Below are 25226 nucleotides of genomic sequence, written 5' to 3'. Positions count from 1 at the left end.
ATTAACTTCTTCCATTAACTTGGACAGTCATTTACCAATAACCGCTCAGAACCTTCAGTACTTTGAGGTAGAAGAACTATACCTTTAAGCACCAACTTTTAGAAACTTGGTGAAGTATAAACAAGAGACTGCATAGCTTSCGAGGTGGATGATGGGACGCTAGAAAATTACTTTGCGAATGCACAGGCTTCAGATGGTTGAGAACGAATACTTCGCCAGCGGCAAGAGTTCCTACTTAAAGACATTGGTCACCTAGGGAAAAACAACAGAAAAGTAACAGGTATTTTAAAAAGTCCAATGAGTTGCTGGAGAGGCAAACGTGGTTTGTACTTAGACGCATTTTATGAAATAGGGGATCCGGCCACGCGTTGCTACGTTTTATACTATTATTCATATAAATAGCTGTTCAGTGCRGTGAAATTTTTATTAAGAATAAAGGCGAGAGCGTTTTTGTCGGTATAATAACTTAAGGGTTTGTACWTGRGGTTTAATTTTGAATATGTTCATACAAATAAATTTCAATRGAAAAAATAACTGCTGMTTTGTCAATGTCTCGTTACCAGCYTTTCTGCCCAGTTAAAGGAGTTTCCGTTCCGCTTAATAGATTGTACTTAATAAGCATCAACTAATTGCGGGAGCGGCCAATGTGCATGGTGAATAGAGATTTTCGCTTAATGAAGTGTCTACTTAATAGATGTTTCACTATTATTTTATTTATGAACTATTATTATCATATCTTTTAAGTTGGATCAAACTGGAGACAGGCTGCCAAATGTTACTAAAACCGGTTCAGTGGTTTAGGTGTCCATCGCGCACAAACAACGTGACACGCACTTTTTACATATCAGATCTTTTAGTTTTAGTTGTTTAGTTGAAAAAGCGAAAATACAAATAAAATACCTAAGCAGAACCGTCTCAGGTTCAAGACAATTTGTAGAGCTATAGTATACAAGGACGGCAGTTTCGAACTGGTTACAGCAGTCTAAGTGTGATTCCTCCGCATTTTTGAASGATCAGCTATCTAACCTTCCTAATTTAACTTAAAGTAAAATCTCTTTCTCGTGTGTTTTGTGTRGTCTTGCGTACAAGCAGCGATGCTGAAGAAAATTACGCCTTAGGAGTCAGAAATGTAAATCTATTTCAAAGGGTCCTCCAAAATTTTATYCAATATTGTAAATAATAAGCATTTTTATTATAAAAAATAGCATCTATTTTTTCAGATCCTAACTTATGAGAAAATACATGAATTTTCCACTACATTGCCATTAATTTTAATTTCAATACCTAAAACTGCTGCGTGACCTTTCGCCATTATATTCCACATATGTTTTGTAATCACAAAGGAATGTCACAGATAAAATGGACATTGTTGCTGGAGTTTCGAATCAGAAAATAAGCAAAAGTGCATAAACATAATTATTATGATGCACATGGCATTGCACCACATAGCCCCGCACAGCACGTATGCCACATCCTCGTATGCTGTAAAATTTGCGGTTTTGACGCCGCACACAACCCCACACCGCGGCGCATCTGCATGTGGCGCAACCGAAATGTCCAAAACTTTGCGAGATGCCAGAAAATCTGCATTTGCATTGCAACAGTAATAACAATAACAACAACACAGCAACAACAACAGTTGTTGTATGCACATAAAGAGCAATAATCGCTGCCGTTGTCCGCCACACACACACACACACATGTCTCTTATACACATCTAGATGTGTATAAGAGACAACAACAACACAGCAACAACAACAGTTGTTGTATGCACATAAAGAGCAATAATCGCTGCCGTTGTCCGCCACACACACACACACACATGTCGCAGCTCTTGTTGCATGCCACCATGTGCTGCTTGAAATGTGAAAAGGAAATGTTGGCGCTTGTATTTTCCGCAAATAGCAATGACAACAAGCGCAAAAAAGGAAAACAGCACCAACAACTACAAAACAAAAGTAAATAAATGAAATCAAAGTAAAGTGCAATGGAAGCGCTGCCACAAGGCTATATTAACTGCCGGCGGTTTGTTTATACAAATAAACAAGTGACACAGACATTTTTATTATATCACATGTATGTAGGTATAAATAGGAATATATGCAATGTAGGTGCATTGAAATGAATGAATTTGTTGGCGTTTGTATGTTTGCTCATTCATTGCAGTCACAATTACAAGCGGTAAAGAGCTTGTCCGCCCACACAGCTTCAGGCATATACGTATTACATACATACGCACTCATGTGCATGCCTCAAACTCATGGTAAATATATGTATATGATAAACATAGTAAACTACTGAAGTTATCTATTTGCAAAAATCGAAACATCAAAGCCTATCAGAGAGGCTTTTCTGTTAGCCTTAAAAAGTATGAATAGTCTTTATGCTCATTTAATCCGACAGTTCGTATGATAGCTTTGTGTTATAGTTGTCTGATCTGARCAATTTTTTCCGAGATTGWAGMSTTGCCTTGGCCAATAAACTAWGCYAAATTTTGTGAAGATTGYCTTGAGGAGATAAGTGAAAAAGTTCTCCATACAAGCACTTGATTCCGAACGGTCAGTTTGTATGGCAACTATATGCTATAGTGGTGCGATATCGGTCGTTACAATAAAGAGAAGATAAAGGAAGAGCGTGTGCAAAATTTCAAGTGGATATCTCCAAAACTCTGGTATCAGTTTGCGTATATAGAGACAGATGGACAAAAGTCCCAGCTTATCTGATCATTTATATAGTTTTTTATACGGTCTTTGATATTTCCTTTCGGTTATTAACTTGTACAAATAAGCAACCTAGCTAACACTAAATGACCTGCGGCCTTCCCGGCTTTGAACTCCTGCACGACATTAGTTTTTAACCTGGATTTTGAAAAGGATTAGCTCTATAAGAACCTTGAGCTGGTGTTTGCGGCCTGAGTATAATGAGGTGTCTTTCATCAGAAATGGCTGACGGGGTAATGTCGCAACCGCCCCGTCCCGTTAAAACCCYGGCAGGCCTCAGAGTACGTTATCCCTCCGTCGTCGTTAAGTTGGCGTGGTAGTTATATATAATATAAGTTGAGACGAATCCTTCTTTGCGCTGGTTAACTCTGAACGTATAGCCTTATATGGGCATGCGTCAGCCCTAGCCTTGGCCTCGTTACTGAAACAACTTTGATACCATTAAAGGCGAGTTCTTATCCGAGGGRCAAATAGCGACTCTGGGAAATGGACAAACTTTTGTCGAAAAGAGGACGAAGGGAAGTGAAGGCATGTCGAAACCGACACCCAAATCCGTCCTAGACGGCACTTCGATCCCTGGGRTGAACTGCAGGAACAAGACCGAGATCCCAGTAGGAATCTTTTCATTGGGCCCTTTTTGAGCAACAGGTGGGAGAAGACATCGGAAATTCGCCGGAAAGCGACGTACTACGATTCTTCATACGTCTTGGAATTGCCAGTACTAGCAAAACAATCTCTGCTAGAATTATRAAAGGCTATACATAGGCCAGAAGCAAGACTCTAGCGAGGAAGCTGAAAACAGACCGCCGCTTGGCAGCCAAAGTCGTGAAACKCTGCGGTTGTAAGAATGCTGGTCAGGTAACTTAGTCAGGTCAGGTATTAGAGCAGCTAATACGCCCCAGTAGGAAAAGAGGATGCTGGTCGAGAGCGAATTCGAAAGGAGAGGACACGACTCAATTAAAGCTAAAGCGGCAAAGGTCGCATGAGGGAGAAGCCTCCATTGGCAAAAGACTGCGAAATGGGGATACGCCACGCTAAATACCAAACCAAAAAAACCTCAAATTAGAACTTGGACGAAAAAAAAATTTAAAACTGGATTTTTGCCAGACATATTTACAAATAAATGAAAATTACAGTGAAAATTTCGCAAAATTTTTTATTTATTTTTTTCAAATAGTTGTAATTGAAAAAATTCTTCATCCAGGTATTTAAGAATTATATCTCAAAGACCTGTGTAAAATCTCATGAAGATTCGTTGTGTACCTCTCGAGAAATCTTGCCAACCAACWTCAAAAACACAGTTTCGAGAAAAACGTATTTAAARATGAGGGACTTAGACTGGCTAGTCTTGAGCGCACAAGTTCACAAGGCWGTATCTCCGAAACTATTACTCGCATCAACTTGACACTTAGGTCAACATTTTAAAGATATTTTAGAATTTAATAAAAATTTGATTTTTCTGAACCCGAAACCCCATGTGACCCCTCAATGCAAAAAATAGAGTGTATGAAGACAATCAATCATACATAATTTTGCAAGTGTTGGAAGCATGTGTGGCATCAATGAAACTATAAAAAGACAGCAAATCTCACATTTTCACAATTTTAATCGCGCTATTCCATATATGCCTCCACCAACTGCTTCACCCTAACCTAAGCAGCTGAGTTCTGTGCGCTAACTCCCTATCTGTTCAAGCGTCTAATGCACATGCCGCGCGCCCAGAATAGATGCGCTCCTGTTGCATTTACAAAACAGTTTCATGTGGCAATTAACTTTGAAAAATGCTGGTGTTGCATGCAAATGCTGCCACGCTTAGCCTTAAGCATCGATAAAAGCATGTGCGGCAAGTATAATATATAAAAGCTGACAGAGCGCGGGGCAGTACAGTACATCAAATCGCGGCACCTGTGGCATTAAGTACAGCCGTAAAGCAACAAAAGCAAAATAAAAAAGAAATGGAAACAACAACAAAGCGTACATGAGAAATTGAGTTCAAATGCCGAAAGCGAGTCAGTGCCAAAAGTAATGTTATAACGGTGCTTTGCATGTGCAATATGGGCTTACACACACACACACACACACACATATATATACACGTACACTCACACCCAGCATTCAAATGGAAATCAAAAAGTCGTAAAGCATTGAAAGCACACCGGAAATCCACCATGTTGACTGCATTTTTACGACCCTCGTGCAACRTCAGCGCCGCGCGCCACACAACGAACGCCCGCATTTGTGGCAACAACCGAGCACAAACAGCWACAACAACGCCACCACGAACAATAAAATTGCAGTGGCAACGCCGCCGCCGTCGCCGCTGCTGCCACCCAGCGTGCTCCGAGTACTTGCCACAAGCGTTAACGTGCACGTAAGCCCCGCTAAGTGCTAAATCGTAAGTCRTGTGTCGCCTTTATCCGACGCCGCGTCAACCGCTTGACATCTGGGTAACACATAAACTCGCCTTTTATGACTCTACTTTGTGGAGCATAGCTGCAGCACCATGCTGCAATCATGCAATGTCTTCAAGGCCAGTGGCGGCGTGCGGTCGCCTCGCAAGTTAGTTCTAAAGCGTCTAMTTTATCGCTACTTTTTTCTATGCAACGTACCGTAATATTTCATTTTTTATAGTCCGTTTTTTGTGATTTTTCTGCTTTCCTGAGTTTTGTGTGCGCTTTCTCAATGACTTCCTGCTGCTGCCACTGCAACGCCGACGTGCCACTCACTCGCCCCCATTTCCTGCCCTAAGACGCCCTCTATTCGCGAGTGCGCTTGCATGCGTTCGTGCTTTGGCACATGTATCTTACGGCGTGTCTGCCTGTCTGTCGGTGCGTCCGCCCCAACATTTATTGGCGGCGTCGCTGGCAGCTACTCCTCATCGTAAACAGATGCAACAAGCGCTGTTTAATCAAATTCATGCGAATGCAGTGTGTAAACGCATTCATGTATATTAGTATGCCGCATAATTATGCTAAGCAGGAGCTGATTTGGTACTACTTAGTTTTTAGTTCATTAAGACCTTGACTGGTTATTGACTCTTTTCGTTTTTTTGGCAGCAGCACACTGAACACCCATAAAGGAAGTAATTGAGAAATAACTGGTATATACATATAACTAGTTCTGAACTAGTAATAAATAAAGTAGTTCGCTTTTTAATAAATAGCTTTATAAATTTAGCCGTCAAAATCATGTTGAATATTGTTGTCCTCTGCATAAGTCTACCAAGGTGATTGTGATAATGTCTATGATAATTTATAAGTAATGAATAATCGTTGAGATTGTAGTCGAAGTGATTCCTAACGTGCTACAATATCACATTACCAACAAAGCAAAGGTTTCTCTCTTTATTGGCGTAGGAACTGCTTATGCGGTTACCATATAACCGAGCTTACGACAGCGCGCCAGTCGTTCTTTCTTTTCGTTGTTTGGCGCTAATCGGAGATTCAAAGTGTAGCCAGGTCCTTCCCCACCTAGCCTTTCCAACGGAGTGAAGGTCTTCCACAGCGGCCCCCCGCGGGAACAGCGTCGAATACTTTCAGCGCTGGAGTGTTTTCATCCATTCGGGCGCCTCGACCTAGCCAACTTAGCCACTGTCACTTAATCCKCTGAACTATCTTAATGTCGTGGCATATCTCAAACATCGTTCCATCGAMTGCGGCATTTGYCGTTGCCACYGCGCAWAGCACCAGCAATTTTTCGAGYAACTTTCTCTCCACTGATCAGATATTGTCATCGTTCCTCAACAAATATCACCTTGCTTAAAACCAAAAACAGAAATAGAAGCTCTACACATTACCACTTCCATTAAGTTAGGGTTAGAGGTCTATCCTAACAGGGATCTTACTTGGACAGCCGGTGGTCGGTCTGTTACCTAAAACTCATATTTAATAAACCTTAAAAGCCTTACTACTCGGCAAAGCGCTTTAACTGGAGAACCTTATCAAATCTTTTGAGACGGCAAATGTGRGTTTTCTGGTTCGCCGACGGTGAGACTGCTGAGATGCTTCAACCTTAGTCTTGCAAAAGCTGGACAATGGAGGGCAAAGTGCCTGAATGTTTYCTTCTGAGGCAAGATGAACTTTGCTAAGGGCAAGTAGTTCAGAAGATCTCCTGCTTTCTATATTAGCCTAAAATAATCTTTTCGGCATGTTCACTATCAATATTCAAAGCAGTCGAGAAAGTATCACACTCCGCGGGCTCCTTCTGCTTACCCTTCGGGATGTCTGTGCTGTTTGCCCACTCCGTTACGATTGCTCTCGCGCAAAAGAGATCTCAAACATTTCGAGGTCTATAACCATCGCCGCTGGTCGCACATTACTGAAATCTCCTACGATGTAGAAAAGATTTCAACAGCAAATTTTTTTGTGGATAAGGGCTCTATCCAGCCATGATACTACTTAACTGTTTACCTCTCGTTATTATGCTCCTAAAATACAGATCCATGATTATCTTCACGTTTTCAGCAGAAATTCTGGCTATCCTGATTAGCCCAAATTTGCTTGCACCAAYATGAGACGTCTTCATTGCCTCCAGTATAAACACCACCTTAAACAGTCCTTAGGCCGTCGTCACATGGCCTATCCTTAAACAGTTCGGGTAGATTTGAGTAGTATTTCTGCAGCACTTCTCATCTTCACAACAACATAATAAAGTCTATAAAAAGCACTACGCATCGCGTCAGGTATGCACTATACACATGCGCTATATACGTATGAGAGCAAACCTTTTATATGCTTTGATGTTGCAAGCAACAAATGATTCGTGGAACTTTGCGAATATGTTGTTTTAATAAACATACTTTTTATGCGCTTTCAGGTGGAATTATACAGGTGCTGCAGTTAGCTGGAAATTTGTAATAGGATTACTGAAAACTGCCCTCGGTTCTCTAAGCCAGCTAGGCCGTACATGTGTTCTATATATACGAATGGATGTATTTGTATGTGTGCGAAGAGATGACACATACATAAATCTTAAAAAGTGTTCCGAGTATTCAATTCGTGTGATTCCATTCCCTGAATCCAGCAATGACAAATACATACATCAGTTTGGTGGGACCCCATGTGTGTTGYAGATAAGGAGGAAATGTGAGATATTAATCTTCGAAGAACAAGTTTGCAATCTYTCTCTTAATGTTGCTGGAAAAACGCTTTGGTTATAGGAGGAACTCGAAGAAGAGGAGAACTATTCCGGTATGGATTCCGAATGAAAAAGAAATACAAGGAACATGTTGAAAACGTATTCTTAAAGAGACTTTAAAGGGTGCAATAAAACCACTGARAAACAGAGAAGGACTTCTTCTTATTCGCAAAATGTAGCAAACTCATGWTTTTCTGAATACAAAATTTAAAGCTTTTATAAGCACGATCTTTAGAAGCTCTTCAAAGCTGATAAAAATGCTTTTAAGTCGGATTCAAAGGCGACCGAAAAAAATTTTAGAGTTCGAAAACTTTAAGTATTTTTAATAGGATTGCCAGGTTTAATTTAGTCAAGGCAAAATAGTTTTAATTAAGATAAACTCGAAAAACKTTCGATAAGGGTTGCCAACTATTTATAAATGRTTTTTTTTTAATTTTAAACTTGGGAAATAAAAAAACTTAAAATTATTGCGTGCAATTTTTATAATCGAACCTAAGCAATATTAAAATCAAGCTGCCTAAAAGTTTCTTTTCGTTTGCCACCAGCCTAAGAGAGCTTTTTAATAGCTACAAATAATTTGATAAGAAAAGTAGTGCTTAAACAGTTTGATACTGAAATTTGTACAAAATTTCAAATAGAGTTGTCGCCTAAAAATTTGTTTAAAAAATAAGAAACCGTTATCAAGTGCATAAAATTTGGTTAAGTTGTTGCTAAAACAAGTAATTAGGGCTGCAAACTTTAAAATTTACTTATTATTATTTTTTCTAGAGTTGCCACATATTTTTAATTTTTGTAAAAAAAAATATTTGCGTACACTGAATTAAATTATTCATCAATAGCAATATTTCAAGCATATCATAACATGCCTAATACTCTTTTTAAAATATTTTCAGACTCATGAATTTTATATGAACTTTTATGACAAGCTTCTTTCGACAAGCCACTTGCCGACGTGCACATATGCTGCTTACCGGAGAACACATACAGAAGTTCTTTGCGCTCATATTGATTTATCATATTCACGCAGAGTTTTGAATTCGTTTTAGTATTTGCTGGTAGAGTTTTTCAACGWCTAGCCGCCCACTTTCTTTACAGCAGAGCTTTTGGTGAGAAAAAAACGGCAACTTCACTCAAAAAAAATGCAATTCTCAAGTGCGAATTGGTCACTGCAACAAGGAAAGTACGTAAGTATGCTCGTGAATTTCGCTTGTATGTAAGCCGGCATTTTTTTAATCACATTTGAAATTTTCAGGAGCGACGTGAGTTGCCACATTCGGCTAAATGCTGTCCTTTGCACGTTTCTTCGCCTCGGCGCTCAGCTTTTGCCCCAATGCGGTGCAGTGAAGTGTGGCAAAGCGGCAAGCGCAAAAGAATACAAAGCTCTATGCAACACTGCGTGAAACACATATGCACCCACACACAGATGTCTAACTGTTAGCTGTTGGCGTTGGTGTTGCTTGCGCGCTGTCAATGACAGATTGAGAATTTGAAGCAGCAAAAAAATTGCTGAAGAGCCAGCCGGAGCAGCGGTGGCGCACATGTGGCAGCATTTGTTAAATGCACTGGCACACACTCACGCACATACTTACTTATCTTTTATACACACACATAAGTACGCATGTGTAGCGGGCCTTAATGTTTGACTTCCACTTAGCGCGTTGTCAATGCAACGCCACGGCAGCGCAAGTCAATGTGTGTATTATATTCAAGCGGAAATGCACCCATACACACATACACACATCCACACACATGTACAAATATGTGCCTTCATATATTCTCATATTTTTTTCAGCGCCTTCACTTCGCCACTAGAAAACTCATAATGCAATGTTCGCGCGCTCGCTTGCTGGCAGCAAGTAGTCGCCAGAGAGCTAAAAGCAATCATCGTTTAATGTCATAAATCGCTTTGGAATTACAGAAATTCTCCACATTACTATCCAGCGCGGTTCGAGCTGTTGAGTAGCACTCCATTTTATGGSATTACGAATGCCAAGAAGGCGTACGAGTTGAATTTAAAGTTTGACACATTGTGTGGCAAATTGTTGCTGAAATAGTCACTTAGCGTAAATTAAGACTTAACATACTTGTCAGAAATCATATGCAATGATATTATTTGGAATTCAGGCATTATATAACTTTACACTGGTACATGCAGTCATGGTGGAGGGGCAAGCAGTCAACCATTATAATTTTTGCGGGTGAACTTGAATTCGAGCTGCAACGCGTGATTGATTTTTTAAAATGCGGCAAATAAAGCGAATGAGTTAAAAAGGTGGCAACCTGTTTTGTTTTGTTTTTGCTATTTGATTTTGGTTGAACATTATTAAGGTCGCACTTATATTAWTGAGTTTGTTATAAAAAAAATCGAATTTTCAAACAAATAAGGTTGCCACCAGTTTTTAGTTGAACTCTTTTATTGGAATAGTAGTTTGTTAGTAGTTTAGTCGTTTTTTACAAACAAAACGCGTATTTTGCGACAAAACAGTTAAGAAGGTGGCCACCTTGTTTTATGCAAAAATTGTTTTTATAAAAAATATAATAATTTCTTGAAGAAAGAAAAARACTTTTGGAAAAGCGGTTAAAATTTTTGCGGGGTGTTGCCACCTGTTTATATTTATTTGTAGTATATATTATATTCTAACACATTAATTGCGGTACTAAAAAATAGAAATAGAAACAAAATTTCTGTTAGCTATTTGTTAGAAAAGCTGCCATTTTGAGAGTGTTGCCAAATTTTTGAAAATGTACAGTCACAAATTTTMAAATATGGGGAAACACTCTAATATGGATATAAAATTGCTAAAATAGAAAAATGCATAGAGCACAAAATATTTGTGGCGAAGGTTGCCACCTATTAAACTCTTTGTATAAAAAATTTGATAGTTAATAACTATTAATAAACTAATTTTAATATAATAAAATAAACATTAAACTTTGTATACTGAAGTAAGGAGGTTTGAGGAAAAATGTTGGCGATATTTTAGAGCAAAGCTGTCACTTTATTGAGAATTTCTAAGCAAAAAATTTATTTAATTATAAAACCCAGTAAAGTAATCAAAGTGCAAAGTTTCCAGTAAATATACCGGTGAACTTATTTTTTGAAAAGGGGCTGCCACATGCAATTTTTTTTAATTCCATAAAAATAATAATATAAAGTAGGTGTTTCCATAACGACATCAAATTAAATATTCGTATCAAAATTTTTTTGTCAAATATGTTTTTAACAAGGGTTGCCACATATCGAAGCCCTAAAAAAAAATTAGTTTGAAAGCACTTCTGTCAATCACTAATACTCAATTTTTGCTTCCTACCTCTRTATATTTTTTTATAACTTGTTTTGGAATGTTTTCAAATATGTATGTATTATATGCAAATTTCGACTTACTCGCTTTCTGAAAGTCCTGTGACTCGTCGCAGCCCGTTGGACCCCACGTGCTGGCAAGTAGCATGCAAATCAGCAGCAATTGTTCGCTCCAACCATGCTGCAGCCAGTGCAGCGAGTGCCGAATACTGTAGATTTTGTTGTTGTTGTTGCTGCTGTTGTTGTTGTGCTTGCCATTCAACACAGTGCAAGAACATTTTCTTCGCACCCAACGACGACTCTCTTGAAGGCGGCATAGCTTTGTGTTTGTTGTAGTTGTACTTRTTGTTTTTGTTGTTGTTAATAGTGCTTGCGCAGCAGCATTTGTTAATGGGAATTTTTGATTTATAATGATGTGGGAAATTTGCGGGGTTGCCATTTTGTTGCACAAGTCTGCAATCCGTCATTTATGTATGTACGTGCAACACGGGATAAGTTTCTGTGGAATCTCTTGTGTTGCGTGCTTTTTAGGTTTATTTGTTGTTGTACACTAGTACACTTTGTAATTGTTTTTAATTTAACGGTACTTTTGCGCACTTTGTTTTTGGAGCACTTGCAATGCTTACACGTATTGTTGATATGTTGTTGGTATTATTGTTGTTGTTATTGGCAAGAATGTGTAAGAGTTTTTRATGCGACCGAATGTCAGCAGTGCGTCTACAATACTTGCCTTTTGTAATTGGATAGTTCTCTTGCTGTTTGTGGCAGCAAAAACTTGGCATTACACTTAATTACAGTGTTGCCACCTATAAATGCTTTTGTTTTTGCGRCTTTGCTGTTGGTATACAGCACACTGTTTTTTTTTTTACTTTTTCTAGGTGTTTGCTGCCTCAAACGTTCGGCGACAATGGCGTCAAGTAAATACTTATTTTTGTTGTTTTTTTGGCTGCGTATGGCAACACTTTAGTTTTATGTTTCGTGAATTCTCGTTTCCGTGTTTTTGTTTGGCGCYATAACGGCAACTACTGACACTACCACTTACAGGCAGAAGCAATGTCATTTACAGTTGTATTTGCTACTGTTATTATTGCAGTTATTGCTGTTGTTGTTGTTGCTGCTGGCAGCAACATTTGTTTTAAATGAGCTTCTGCTGTATGCGTGCACCTCTGCAATGCCATAACATTTTATTATCGTGCCGAATATTTGTAGGTACTTATTGTTGTTGTTGTTGCGCATTTATTTAATTTTTTGTTGCTTTCACCTTGCTTGGTTTTTTTTGTTAGTTTTTTGCTGTAATCAGCGGTAAATATGCACGCGGACGCTCAAATGTTGTTGCAGTGTTGTGGTTGTTGTTGTTGTGTTTACAAGCACTTGAACGACACGCTCTTAACGTTTATTGTTGCTGTTTTTATATTGACTTGTTTGTTTTATCAGGCGAGTCCTCACTCCTTGTTCGTCCTTTAAGTACCGTTTTTTTTTTGCTTCTTTTTTATTTTATTTTAATTTTTTCTCCTCTCAGTTTGCCATTTACGGTCGATATTTCAGCTCTCACGCACACACTCACACTTTCCTGCAAGGTCCTGCCTTTTGGCGATCCTTGCGTTTGTTCAGCCGTTAAATTTGCCGCACCAAGGTTCACAAAAATCTGAAAATTTGCCAGAAAATGCAAAATATTTATTATTTTATGTTTTATTAACTTGGACAGAGAGAGAAGAGAGGAGACAAAGTTAAAGACATAAAAAGATGTACATATGTAATTAAGCTTATCAAAGGAAGTGGTAAAGTGTGGTCATAAAGGCACATGATGTCCCGAGCTGAGTTTATACTATTGTGCAGATATGAATGGACTTTTTATCATATAAATAGTTAATTAATAGTGGTAAGGCAACCTTTTAAGTTGCCATATCACTGCAGTATATTTCAAGCTGAGGTCTTTGGTTTTGCGAAAGATGCGGAGCTGGCTTCTAATGCATCTGCAGACAATTCCACTATCAATATCGRCATAGACAGCCAAGGTGCAATTAAGAGAATATCGCATATCGGCTAAAAGTGTCTTGGAAGGCAGAGCCGCAGTAAAAAGTGTTGGCAGAAGTGAGCAACTTCACTTCGACTGGGTGCCAGGTCACAAAGGCATCAACGAGAAATGTACGCCTAAGTCAATGGCAATTTCTGAAGAAATTGGTTATATCGAGTCGCTTTAGCTTACAGTTGACATACAAACTGAACGGTCAAAACCGAGTTCTTATAGGGATTCTCTGGTATTTTTGTATAGGGTTATTTGTTTTCTTTACTCTTCATGAAGAAAAAATATATATGTACATATGTAGTAACATATTTTTATTACACACTGTGTAAAAAAAAGGTTAAGTTGAAACATAAAAACTTCCAATCACATGTTCATACATATCAGCAAAAACTTAACATACTTAGACCATAAAGAAGTGCCTAAGAGAAAATTTAAAACTCTCTTAAAAAATGTTTCTTAAATCTTCAAAGGCGAAGAACTTCAATTTTTTTGCTACACTTTTTGGCATTTCTAGTAAGTCGGTGCTGGAAATTCATTGCATTCTTGCGCCAAGAGAACTTCATTCAGGCAAAAAATCACATCAAACATATATACTCACACTTACCTACAAAAGCACRCACACATATATTCACAAACACATTTATAGGCACTTAGCGACAACACTAGCCTAGGCAAAAGTGGGGATAAAACAGCGCAGCCAACAGTAAAATTGTCAAAATGCAGCAAAAATTTGCATATTTTTCCAGCATATATGTACGAGTATGCATGTGTGCGTGTGTGTGTTTCTGTGTGAAAAAAGTCATTTTTATTGACAGACGCAAAATCGTTAAGTCGTAAATTGTGATCGTAAAATGTAAAAACATGAGGTTAAAGGGTTGAAATGAGTTGTTTTCGCAAATTTTCCTACTGCTGTCATGGTTGTTGTTGCTCTTGCTGGCGTTGTTGTTATTAGTACACGACTGTTTGACGCTCTTTTAAGTGCTAGTTGACTGGTGCAAATGTCGATGATTTCGACTCAATGAAATACATTTTTATGTGCCGAACACATTTACATATGCAAATGAGTGTGTGTGTGTTCGAGTTTGTTTAACTGTAAATCTAACTGCATGTGGACACATGCAAATGCTGTGCGAGCAAGAGCAGTCATAAAGCTAGTGTTAAATCTTGAGGGCGTCAAGCAGTAATTCTTTATGCGTCAAAGAGCAGTGGCATTACGCAATTCCCAGTGTAAAAAATGGTAAAATTCTTTGCTTCTTACTCAGTCTGTTCGAAGRAATTCATAAAATTACTGTAGCGTTGGTTTACTTTATCACGGTCGTGGGAAATTGCCTCACAGTCACAGTTATATGAAAGAGCAGCGGATGAAATATGCGCAATAAGGGCTCAGAAGTGGGTCCAACCTGCAGAGAAATAATTTTGGACTTAAGTTACAGTTGCTTGATAAAACTCAGTTTCAGAAACACTCTAAAGTTTGGTCTAACCTTTAGTTTCAACATTGTTTTGTATTCTGCATAAGGYTCTTTCGAGCTTTTTCAGTTAAATATTGAAGTCTGATACTGATTTTGTCTTATTAATACGATCTCAGACCTGAAAAATATATTATTTGACATGCTAGCCAGTAAAGACCTGAAGTTATCTGTTCCACGATGACCGGGCTTACATAAATAAAACGGATACAGGTTTAAACTTTTTAAAATTATTTAAGGTCATCTCTAGATCAATAAACATTTCACACCGCCGAATCCATTGTGCAGACTCCCGAAGCAGAGAGATTAGTTGTTGTTGTGGTAGCGACCAAAAATCAGTGTCCGTTCCGGTTACGTAGAGCCGACTGTCGTGGGAATGAAAGCAGAGGAATTTCTCCATACACGGTTACCTAATAGAGACTTTCCAATCTAAACGTTTTGATCCATTTTAAAAATATTGTTTATTTAAGGCGGAAGGTTTGTCGCTATAGTTATAAGCACAAAGGGGGAGGAACTGCCGTCCTTTGGTGACTAAACTACTACTACTACTAGTAGTAGACTTCCTCGAAGTCTGTGGACGATACCGTTGGCTCACTGGCTCACTCCTCCGATATGAGCCACCTTCCCATGTAGGGGTTGGTTTTGAAGAACTCAGTGCAAGCCAACACCGCACCGAGACTCTCCTAAAGTAGCCGCTGAACGCTGTGTGGGTATTGTTAATTCGCCGCTAATTTTTACGTCGAAAGACCTTAAACTACCAGCAACCTGTACCCCTCTGGTCGCCTACGGCTTCTCAAACACAGATTACCTCATTTCCGCGAACCGAAGTCCGCAGGTCCTCTGCTTCAATAGGAGACAATGAGACAAGAGAATGATAATGTCGATAATCCAGTATTGTTTACAAGTCTACCAATCTTATGCGCTTTGTTATTTTTATGCTTTTGTTGGATAATAGTTGTACTGTTTAATAGTTATAACCTCGAATACTGCTATGAATCAACAGTCTCAAAGAAGAAATTTTTTACTTTGAAAATAGTTGAAAATTTAAAGTAAGAGTTTTCCCACTTTGACCAAAGTGTCCTTCATAGATATCTCATCAYCGCCGATCCGATATTTGAACACCAATGTTAAGAAGTTTCTGAGGAGTCTCTTAGGGTCTTCGATTGAATGTCTATGGGGATGTATTATGTACCGATAACTAAGTATGTACRGGATCATTGTAACTCATAAAAAAGGAGTCACTGGAATAAATGGGTATAATCACGCGAGATAATTAAAAAAAAAAAGACAGAGCAGGAAGAAAGAAAGAGAGACAGATAATGTTAGAGCATTTTCATAATGGATTARTCAAGTATTTCGTGTCCCAAGCTCGGATTACAGTCAAACTATAGATTTTCTTGTAAATTTCGCATCTTCCTGCTTGAAATATTCTGTCGTTGTAGAAATTTCGAAGAATCTCCATAATTAATTACAAAGAAGTTATGTTTTGTAAGTTTTCTAGGTTTCTAAGCTTCAAAGCTCAAACATCCATAAATAATCCAATGATTGAAACATGCTCACTTCTCTCGAGGTGAGTGTTACCATATTGTCATACAGTTACTGCTGAAGCCAAAATAACTGCTTTTCGACAATACATTCATAGAAAAATATTTATTTGTTGGTCATTGAAAATTTCAGCGTCAATTTTATTGCGCAAAAAACAACTGAACTCCACACTCCACAAATCACACGGCACGCTCTGTGGTGAATTGATGGCTGAAATGTGATGCAAAGCAGAAAATAAAATTTTGATAGCTGCTCTAAAATAAAATATTCACGCCATGAATATTCCACATACACATTGCGCGTATTTGTTGTTTTCTGTTTTTTTTTTTGTTTTTTGTTTTTTGTGGCACAATGCGACATTGCCCGGGTGGCTCGGCGATGCCACCCTCTTTGCGCGCTGCCGTTTCCGCTGCCGGGCTGCGCTCGTCCCGAGGGCTAAGAATTTACATTTTTATGCGCGTTCCCATCAGCTGGATAAAGCTCGGTAAAACAAGCAATTCTAAAGGAACCAACAAGAGCAAAAAAAAAAACAAAAACAAAAACAAAAACAAAAAAAAAAGATAAAAAAAAAATCGAAACAATCAACACTTTTATTGCGTGTCAAATTTTCCTGCAGATGCGCTCATACTAGGCTAACAGCAGGATAACGGCAATTAACTCACAGCGAACAATATTTACCGTAAAATGAATGGAAACAAAAAATTCATAATAATTATTGCAACAAACACAATGAATGGCCCGCATGATGGCAACCCTCCGCTAAAAGTRCCTTAAAGAGCCAACAAACACACACACGCGCCAAACAAATAAACAAACAAAGTCATAAATACACACAAACACACATATACACATATGAATATTAAAATTGTGTGCTTGCGCTTGAGGGGTTCATTAAAGGGTGCGATGTCTGGCGCTATAAGGTTTCTGTTGATTTAATGAAGATACTCGTGAGCGTAAACAGTTATGCAGCGTCGCCCTCGTCTTCACGCCACATTAAAATCGTATAAATACATATACAGTTATGTTAATGTACAGGCAGCTATGTATGTATGTCTGTCCGCATTTGATGCAGAATGCATAAAAARTTGTTAATCAAAAAACGCACACACGCACATCCATACATATGCGCACATATTAAGTGGCCCGTCGGTGGGCAGACGAGACACACTCTGTCCATAACATTCGGTACACGACGGTGGCTAATTGCTTGATTGAAAACACGCCTGTGCAAAGTGAAAAAATATATGGGTGGACCCACWYAGCAAACAWATAAATTTGTAACTCTTATGGTTGWGGCACCGTTCCAGGAAGTGTGCATAAAAATATGAAAAACTGTTGACAAATACATCTACATATTTACATACATMTGTATGTCTGCGTATGTAAAATAWTTGATAAATATGTATTCATACTCATTATTATTACTTCAAGCTCTAAAAGACTAGAAACGCATGAAATATTAATGCTCGATAATTTCACCAAATCGGGAAGGATCTTTCCGAGCCGTTCGATACCAAACGAGGTTTCAGACAAGGCGTATTTCTTTCGTGTGACTTCGTCAGCCTACTTCAGGAGAAAATAGTTCGAGCTACAGAGCTAAATAGAGAGGGTAGAATCTTCTACAAGAGTGTATAACTGCTGGCGTACGCCGATGGCATCGACATTGGTCATAGCAACAGCGCCATTAGTTTCGCTTTGAACAAAGAAGCAAGTGGATCTGGTAGTGAACGAGGGAAAGACGATATATGTATAATATTTGCTATCATCAAACAAACAGTCGTCGCATTCGCTCTCCAACGTCACTGTTCACTGTMACAGTCATAACCTCGAAGTTGTAGATAATTTCGTCTATCAATTGAYATGTCGAGGCTATGGTGCGATATAAAGAGTGAGTGCCCGTTCATAGCTGTATCACTGGTAAATGCAAAGCCGATGTGCTAGCGAGAGGTGTACCCTTGCCGCGGTCACATCGGGATGGAAACTTCATTGGCGTCTCGCGCTTTAGCACTTTAGGTGTGAGCTTACCAAACCCCGGTCGACGACTAGTTCCTGTGCGACAATGAGATCCGTTTGGCTTAGAGTAGAACGATGGTGATCTTCTGCACTACTTGGCCTCAGCAAAGTTCATCTTGCCGCATACACAGGGTGTGTTAACGGACGCTAGTTTACAAAGCTGTATGGGGGAGGACTAGATGGAAACATTCAGGCACTTTCTTCTCCATTGTACACCCTTTACAAGAAACATCTCGGTTGTCTTACCTTCGTTGAACTCGAAGACATAGCAGAAACTGACATTRGCCGTTTTCAGACATTTGTGATATGCTCAAACGATCTCATGATATATTATTATGACGGGCCGCCATTCCAAACTATCCAAGTCAGACCTCTGTTAAGATCGACTGTTTAACTTAAACTAAACTGACATTTTTCTTATAGAATATAAAACTTTCCTATATATTTCTATGTCCATAGTAGCCTGAATAATCGTTTTAAAAATAGCATAAGTAAGCTGAAACCGATTTTGTTAGTTTTCAATGGTACGAATAGCGTGTTCTAAGAATCTAATGTAATTTAGTTGAATCCGGTCAGTTTCTTAGTGAGATCATGTATTGAGCAATTAAGTGAGTCCGTATTTGCATCATTAACATCATTCTTAACGCAAAATGCAGGTGTTTTCTGATGGCTAAAAAAAAAGTGATGGAGACTTCATTAGCAATTTTATCAAASAAATTCTCTTAGCTCAGTTTTAAGAATTCGGATCTACGCCAACAAAGAAGAAGAGAGATTAAGATAATGAACTTTTTTGACGCGGACAAAACAACTTCCGGGTTGATTCGCAAGTGCTTCCTGTTTATTTGAACATCTAGTGTAGTTCGATCGACTAACTGCTCTCCAACATTAGACCAATTGAAGACAACTACTATAGAATAGCATAACCAAATAACAAAGTGCGTTATTAATTACTATAATTCTATAATATAATATAATTTAATATAAGGATAAAACAATTTTTAAGCGACGAGCATATGAAAGAAGATTATAATGAAAAGTAAGAAAACAAACTTTATAGACCCTCAAAAAACCACTTAAAAGCTAATCCCGTTTAAAGACTCTCAATATTTACCAAGCGCAGCACATTAGCGATGACTACCGTTCCACCGAACATTTCAATTCAAACTGCTGTTAATTAGAAARGCAAGCAAATCTTTTATAGGCTCACAAAAGAAATTTAAAGCGGATTTTTCTAATCCCAAACACAAACAACAGAAGAAGAAACGGCGAAGATAAATATACAAACCTGGAAGCATATGCGAGTTATTTAAACTCCAACACAGACTGGCTAAATAAACATATAACACACTGGATTATGACGGCAACGTGTGACGGAAAGGCGTGATGACGAAGAGAACCCGGATTAACAATTTTGCGCAAACAAAAGCGAAGCTTTGAAGTGTTTTTGAAAGTCACTTAACATTTTTCTTAGAATTTTTTGTTTTTCGTTTTCTCGGTTCTTCAAAAATCTTCCGACAATTTAAAAGTGAAATTGTAATGTAGCGCCGAGRCAGCATCGTTCAGCTTGCCGAAATGGAGCTTGGAAAAAGTGTCGCTTCATACGACASGGCCAGCTGTTGCCCACTTTAGGGCGCCCGGCAGCTATTATCCTTTTAAAACAAACAAAAAGCAATTGCAAATAAAATTTGAAAAACTTTYACAAAAAATGAAAACACAAACAACAGCAAAAAATATATACCCTAAATATAAAAGTTGTCCAAGAAAAAATGCCAAATCCGTTTAACATGCATTGTTTGTCTTGGCGTGGTATGTTATCACCCAACAAACGAAACGACACCGGCAGCAGCGGCAGCCACGCGAGGTGCGAAGGGACTTACTGTGCAACGCAAATGCGGGATTAAACAAAAACACAAGAAAATAAAAAATAAATTTATTAGACTCGCACAAAGGACCGCTGGAGGGGTGCGGCCAGGGGTTTGAGCGCAAGGTCCACGTTCTTTTTGTCTTGTCGTGTGCTTGTGTAAGCCTTTCATGGCCAAACAAATTGCGAAAGAAATGCAAAGCCACACACAAACGCACACATAGAGAGAACACAAAGTGCGGCCAGGAAAGGTTCGTCGCTTGTAAACTTTCAGACACATTTGTGTTGAGCACAGCAAATAAAAATAAAAAAAACCAAAAAGAAAATATAAAAAAAATAATAATAATAATGAATAAAAAGTGTAGCGCAGCTTAAAAGCGAGAGTGTAGGACAAGATTATTAATTAAAAGGGTTTGGAAGCGATTTAGGGCGCTCGCCAGAAAGTGAAATTAAGTCGAATTTGAATGCTGCGCCCAGCCACAGCGCGCTTTCTAAGCTCGGTACGACGCGTGGGCGCAACCGTTGCTTGCCACTGTGAAGGCGTGCGAAAGTTCGACAGTTGCTAAGCTTAGCAATTGTAAATTGAAGTGCCTTTTTAATAAGATGAAGGCAATTTTTTTTTTTAAATTTACCCAAGCAATTTGATAAATTACAGGGGCGCTGCGGAGGGGGAATATGGCAGCTGCCATATTTGAGCACTTCTTTAATTACTTGCTGTTACTTTTACGAACTGCTAGAGTTKGACAGACGGCGCAGCGCCTTAAGTTTAATTCAGCATAAACAAATAATATGAGGTGACTATTTAAATAAAAAACTTGTAACGGGGGCCGGGGCGTGCCAATTAGGTTAGATTGTAGAAAAGTAAAAGGTAAGGAATGGTTGACATGTAAGTGAAATTGGAAATTGAAAAAATATGTAAAAGTAGTAGGCAGTAAGAAATGGTATGAAAGAGAAAGAAATTCTTAAAAAAGAATGTGAAATTCGAAAAGTTTATGACTTTTATTAAGCGTTCTGAAACGCCTAACCTAACTCGCCATTTGTTGTTTTTTGTTSTTTTGCACTCGTGAAATTGCGGACAGTTAAAATTGATACGGGATGAAGTGCAAAATGGTAAAGCATTCTTTGGCATACTTATTTTATTGGACTTTCTGAATTGTATGAGTTGTTATGTGAGTAAGAAATTACAATGAAATCAAGAGAAAGGGTTGATTGTATGGTTGGCTATATGCTACAGARGTTCGACCAGAATGMTAGGTTCTGAGAATTTAGTGATAATATTGTGAAAATAGATTATAGTAGATTTTGGTAGTTCACTTCGCCCTGGGGTCCGCATCTGCTTGTCAGCTGATCCTCAGCGAGTGAGATTGAGGAAATCCTTAAATACTGCAAACTTATACTACTCACACATGAATGTAGGGTAATAAGGCTGCATGGAACCGAGAATCGGCTAGTGCGGAGTCTGTCGGTTTTCTCAGCAAAACGAAAGGAGCCAAAAGCTTTGGGTCCGAAAGGATGGCCCTTAGGATACTCCCGACGGATGCCAAAGCTGATGGACAAGCTTAGACTTCAGATGTGGTGGATACGGAGATGGCCAAAAGACCCCGAAAAAYGACCCCAGTCTTTCGAACATAGAGRGTTCTRGGGGTGGTTCGTAAATTGGCGATTTAAATTGACGACCACAACTTCAAACAGCCGCTAAAGYGCGGGCTGAGTTAGCTGTTTTAGAAGATAGTATGAAGGATAAGGACCCTCCAGGTTTAAGGTAAAAAGATGGAGTCATGTTCAGCCTGATCCAGGCGTGTCTAACTTGTGTCGGCACCTCTGGATTGAAGCTGCTGGCGACCTACGATGTAGCTGATCCGAAATAAATTAACGGTATGGAATGCGGCKCTGAAAATTTCTGCTTAATCTTTGCTTACTTCTTGCACGACGATGAGGTAGAACCACCTTCCTTATTGTTGAGGAAGACTTTGGCAGAATCGCCACGAAGAGGCGTCATCGTTGGCTCCGACGCCAACTCGCGGCTTACAATCTGGCGAAGCTCGGATATTAATAACAGAAGTGAATCGCTCTTTGATTTCATTGTTAGCGAAAACCAATTCATACCATCAATCAACCTCCGWATTCACCAGATTTGGMYCCAGGTGATTTTTTCTTGTACCCCAAACTGAAACTGGCGCTCCGTGGAACACGTTCTCAGTCGACCAATGACATAAAATCGAATTCGGTGAAAGAGCTGAATGCCATCCTAAAAAGTGATAAGGAATATTGTTGTTATTACATCTGGTGGGGATTACTTTGAAGACGACAAAATAAATTTTTATGAATAATTAAKTWTTTTKYKTTTTATTTACAATTTCGGTGTAGTTTTTTTCCAAAATGTATATTTAACTCTTTTTATTTGAATATATGAAGGAAAATCTTAACAGAAGCTCAATCTAAAATGTTATTCCAATTTAAAGTGGTTAGCACCAAGCCGGCTGACTGTTAGCTGCGAACTTTAACCTGCATTTGCTCGAAGCAAAGCGTACTACAGACTCATCCTTCTGTGTATGCGATATTATTTTGGAGAATTCGCAGCAAAAGTTCTGACGTAGAGGCGAACACGAAACTYTAAAAGCAAGTAGTCAGGTGAAAGYGCTGTAAAATTACCTCCACAACAACAATTACACCAWCAGCACGAACTGAATGTTTGTGTGCGTACGCTTTTAAGGCAGAATTGCCAGAGCACCCGTCCGATTTAATTGGCACTGTGACTAAGCGAACGTCAGCAGCATGAACAGGTGTTGCACGTAACGGAGGGGCACAAGCGCTGCCTGTGGGCAAAATGAGAATAACAAATATTTTGCGTAACTAAGTGCTTTGATAAAACTTGCAGCGAGTGTAAACAGAAATTTCACTCGAAAGTCCGGCAGCTTAAGTCAGCGCTTCCAAAACTACTAGCAGCAAAAACAACAGAGCAACAAAAACTTTCACAAAAAAACTGGGAGAGTGTGCTTGAAATGCGAGAAGCTGCAAATTTAACGAAATACCAATGAAAAGTGTAAGTTCAAAAGTTGAAATTTGCGTCGATAAGAGCGCATTAATTACCAACAAACATACAGACGCTTAAATCATAGCCGAAAAGTTTGCGCGCTCACCAGCTGAGTAGCTGGCTATGCAGCGCTACGCACATACATAGGCGCACACTTGCATATACACGCACACATAAGCAAGCGCGCGGCGCGGAGAGGTGTTGCTTTGAGCCACCGGCAAAAAATGCTCCCCTGCGTCGCTTCCTGGCACAGCCTAAAAAGTTTTAATTTTTTTTTTTTTTTAATTGTAATTTTTAATTTTATTTTGAGTTTTTCCCTGTGCGCTGCTGTTTGCTGTGCGTTGTTATTGTTTGTATTTGTTGCTTTGAATGTTTTAGCTTAATGAAGTTCCATGAATGTGGCGCAGACTAACACCGGATTTTACCGCTATTCGGCAAACACTTGTGCGCAAAACGCGTGGAGCGAACCGTCGGATGGACAAATGGACGCGGCTGCAGTTAGAGGGGCGGAAGAGCGGACGGACATGTGCCGCTCTGTGGCACGCCGGCGTACGCAAACTTTATAAATAAATAAATAAATTGGCCTGGCGCACAATCAACGCAACTTTAACAAAAATAACGGAATAATAAAGCGCACAAACTGATACACACACACGCGCGAAACATAGCAAAAACCAAAACAAGCGCAGCCGAAAAAAATTAAAATGAAAATTTTCAAAATGAGGTAAGCGAAAATGAGGCCAAAAGGTCAATTTGACTGCGGTGAAATCGTAAACGGCGCTGCGCTTGTGTGTGTGTTCATGGCAGAGGGTATCAGTGGGTGTGTGGTCGCGCTCACGCGATTAACGCTGTGTTGGTGCGCGCCGCAATCAAAAATTTTGGTCCACCGACAGTCAGGCAGTTAACGCTAGGGACACGCGCGCACACACACAGAGACATACCAAAACATACACACAATATAGCACAGCATATACACAACATAATTAGCTATGTACCGCTATGTGCGCGCAATTATATACATGCGCTTGTAATGGCGCGGCGCAACGCTGTGTACGCTTATTATTTAATGGAGCACGAAAAAATTAAAAGCAACTTACAAACGCACACACGTGGCCACATTTATTTAYAAAAGCGCACAAAAGCGATGAAAAAATACTTGCAAAGCGGAAAGCATTCATTGTTGTTACCAAAATGRGGTGGAACGCGCGCCTACTGGCCGCTTCTACAGGTGCCACAGTCGCAGGTGCTGTCAGTATTTGGCGTAGATTTATTATTTTCAGCGCAAAAAATCATGCCGCACGCACTCACACACACACACACACACACATAAATTTAATAATAACAAGTTGAATGTGGAGAGTCACAACAAAAAATGTGCAAATGGCAGCCAGCTTCACTCCGAACTCATAAATTATGCAAAGATGTAAATGTTCGGGGATCCGATAATTTGCTGTAAGCCACTTGAGAGGCGAAATCGGTGGTGGATTCTGTGTGTGTGTTTTTTTTTTACAAATTACAAAACATTAATAAAATTAAGTGAAATTCATTTAATATTTTGKTTCAGCAATGAGTTTGCAATTCCTGTAATGAGACTCGTACTGCATTGGGAGCAGCCYAATTGGGTCAATTAGTTGACGCAATTAGTGTTTCGAAGTAAACAAAACAGATTTTAATGACATTTGGATGGTAAAGAACTAATATTAAAGGACTTCTTACTTAACTTCTCAATAATTTCTGAAAAGATTCAGTAAAATTTTTTYACAAATACATAGTGGCGTGATTAATGTAGAGTAAGTGTTCAATTAAGGTATATGTAAGGCCATAGTAGTAGCTAGTTATACAAAATAATGCAAAAGCGTTCCACTTAATTAAGACTTATTTGCATTACTTGACTTAGCAATAATTATGAACAGTTGAAGCTATGCCACTTACCTATCTTAACTCTTAACCAGACAGTGAGACAGAGGTAAAGAGCGAGAGAGAAAAGTGAAAGGTTTTAGAACATCTTTAATTGGACYTCAAAGTACTTCTTAAAACTTTACTGACGCCGATAACATTCTCTGCTTTTATACCATTAAAGGAAATAGGAATAGATTTAGTTATTTAACAAATTGTGTAAATAAT

General features: G+C 38.9%; 1 protein-coding gene across 1 annotated transcript in view; it reads right to left on the bottom strand.

The window, feature by feature from the left end:
• The window catches only part of LOC108977354 (hemicentin-1-like), a gene marked incomplete at its 3' end in the record, with an annotated part of 131538 nt that extends 109502 nt beyond the window's left edge, over positions 1–22036 (bottom strand). The window contains 2 exon segments of the mRNA XM_018946974.1: positions 11242–12802; positions 21988–22036. Coding sequence (XP_018802519.1) covers positions 11242–11596 — 355 coding nt within the window.
• Positions 22037–25226: the final 3190 nt, after the last annotated feature.

Source organism: Bactrocera latifrons, unplaced genomic scaffold (assembly GCF_001853355.1).
Source record: "Bactrocera latifrons isolate USDA-ARS-PBARC rearing strain unplaced genomic scaffold, ASM185335v1 scaffold_88, whole genome shotgun sequence".
In the NCBI taxonomy this organism is placed as follows: domain Eukaryota; kingdom Metazoa; phylum Arthropoda; class Insecta; order Diptera; family Tephritidae; genus Bactrocera; species Bactrocera latifrons.
This window is presented reverse-complemented; position numbering and strand designations above follow the sequence as displayed.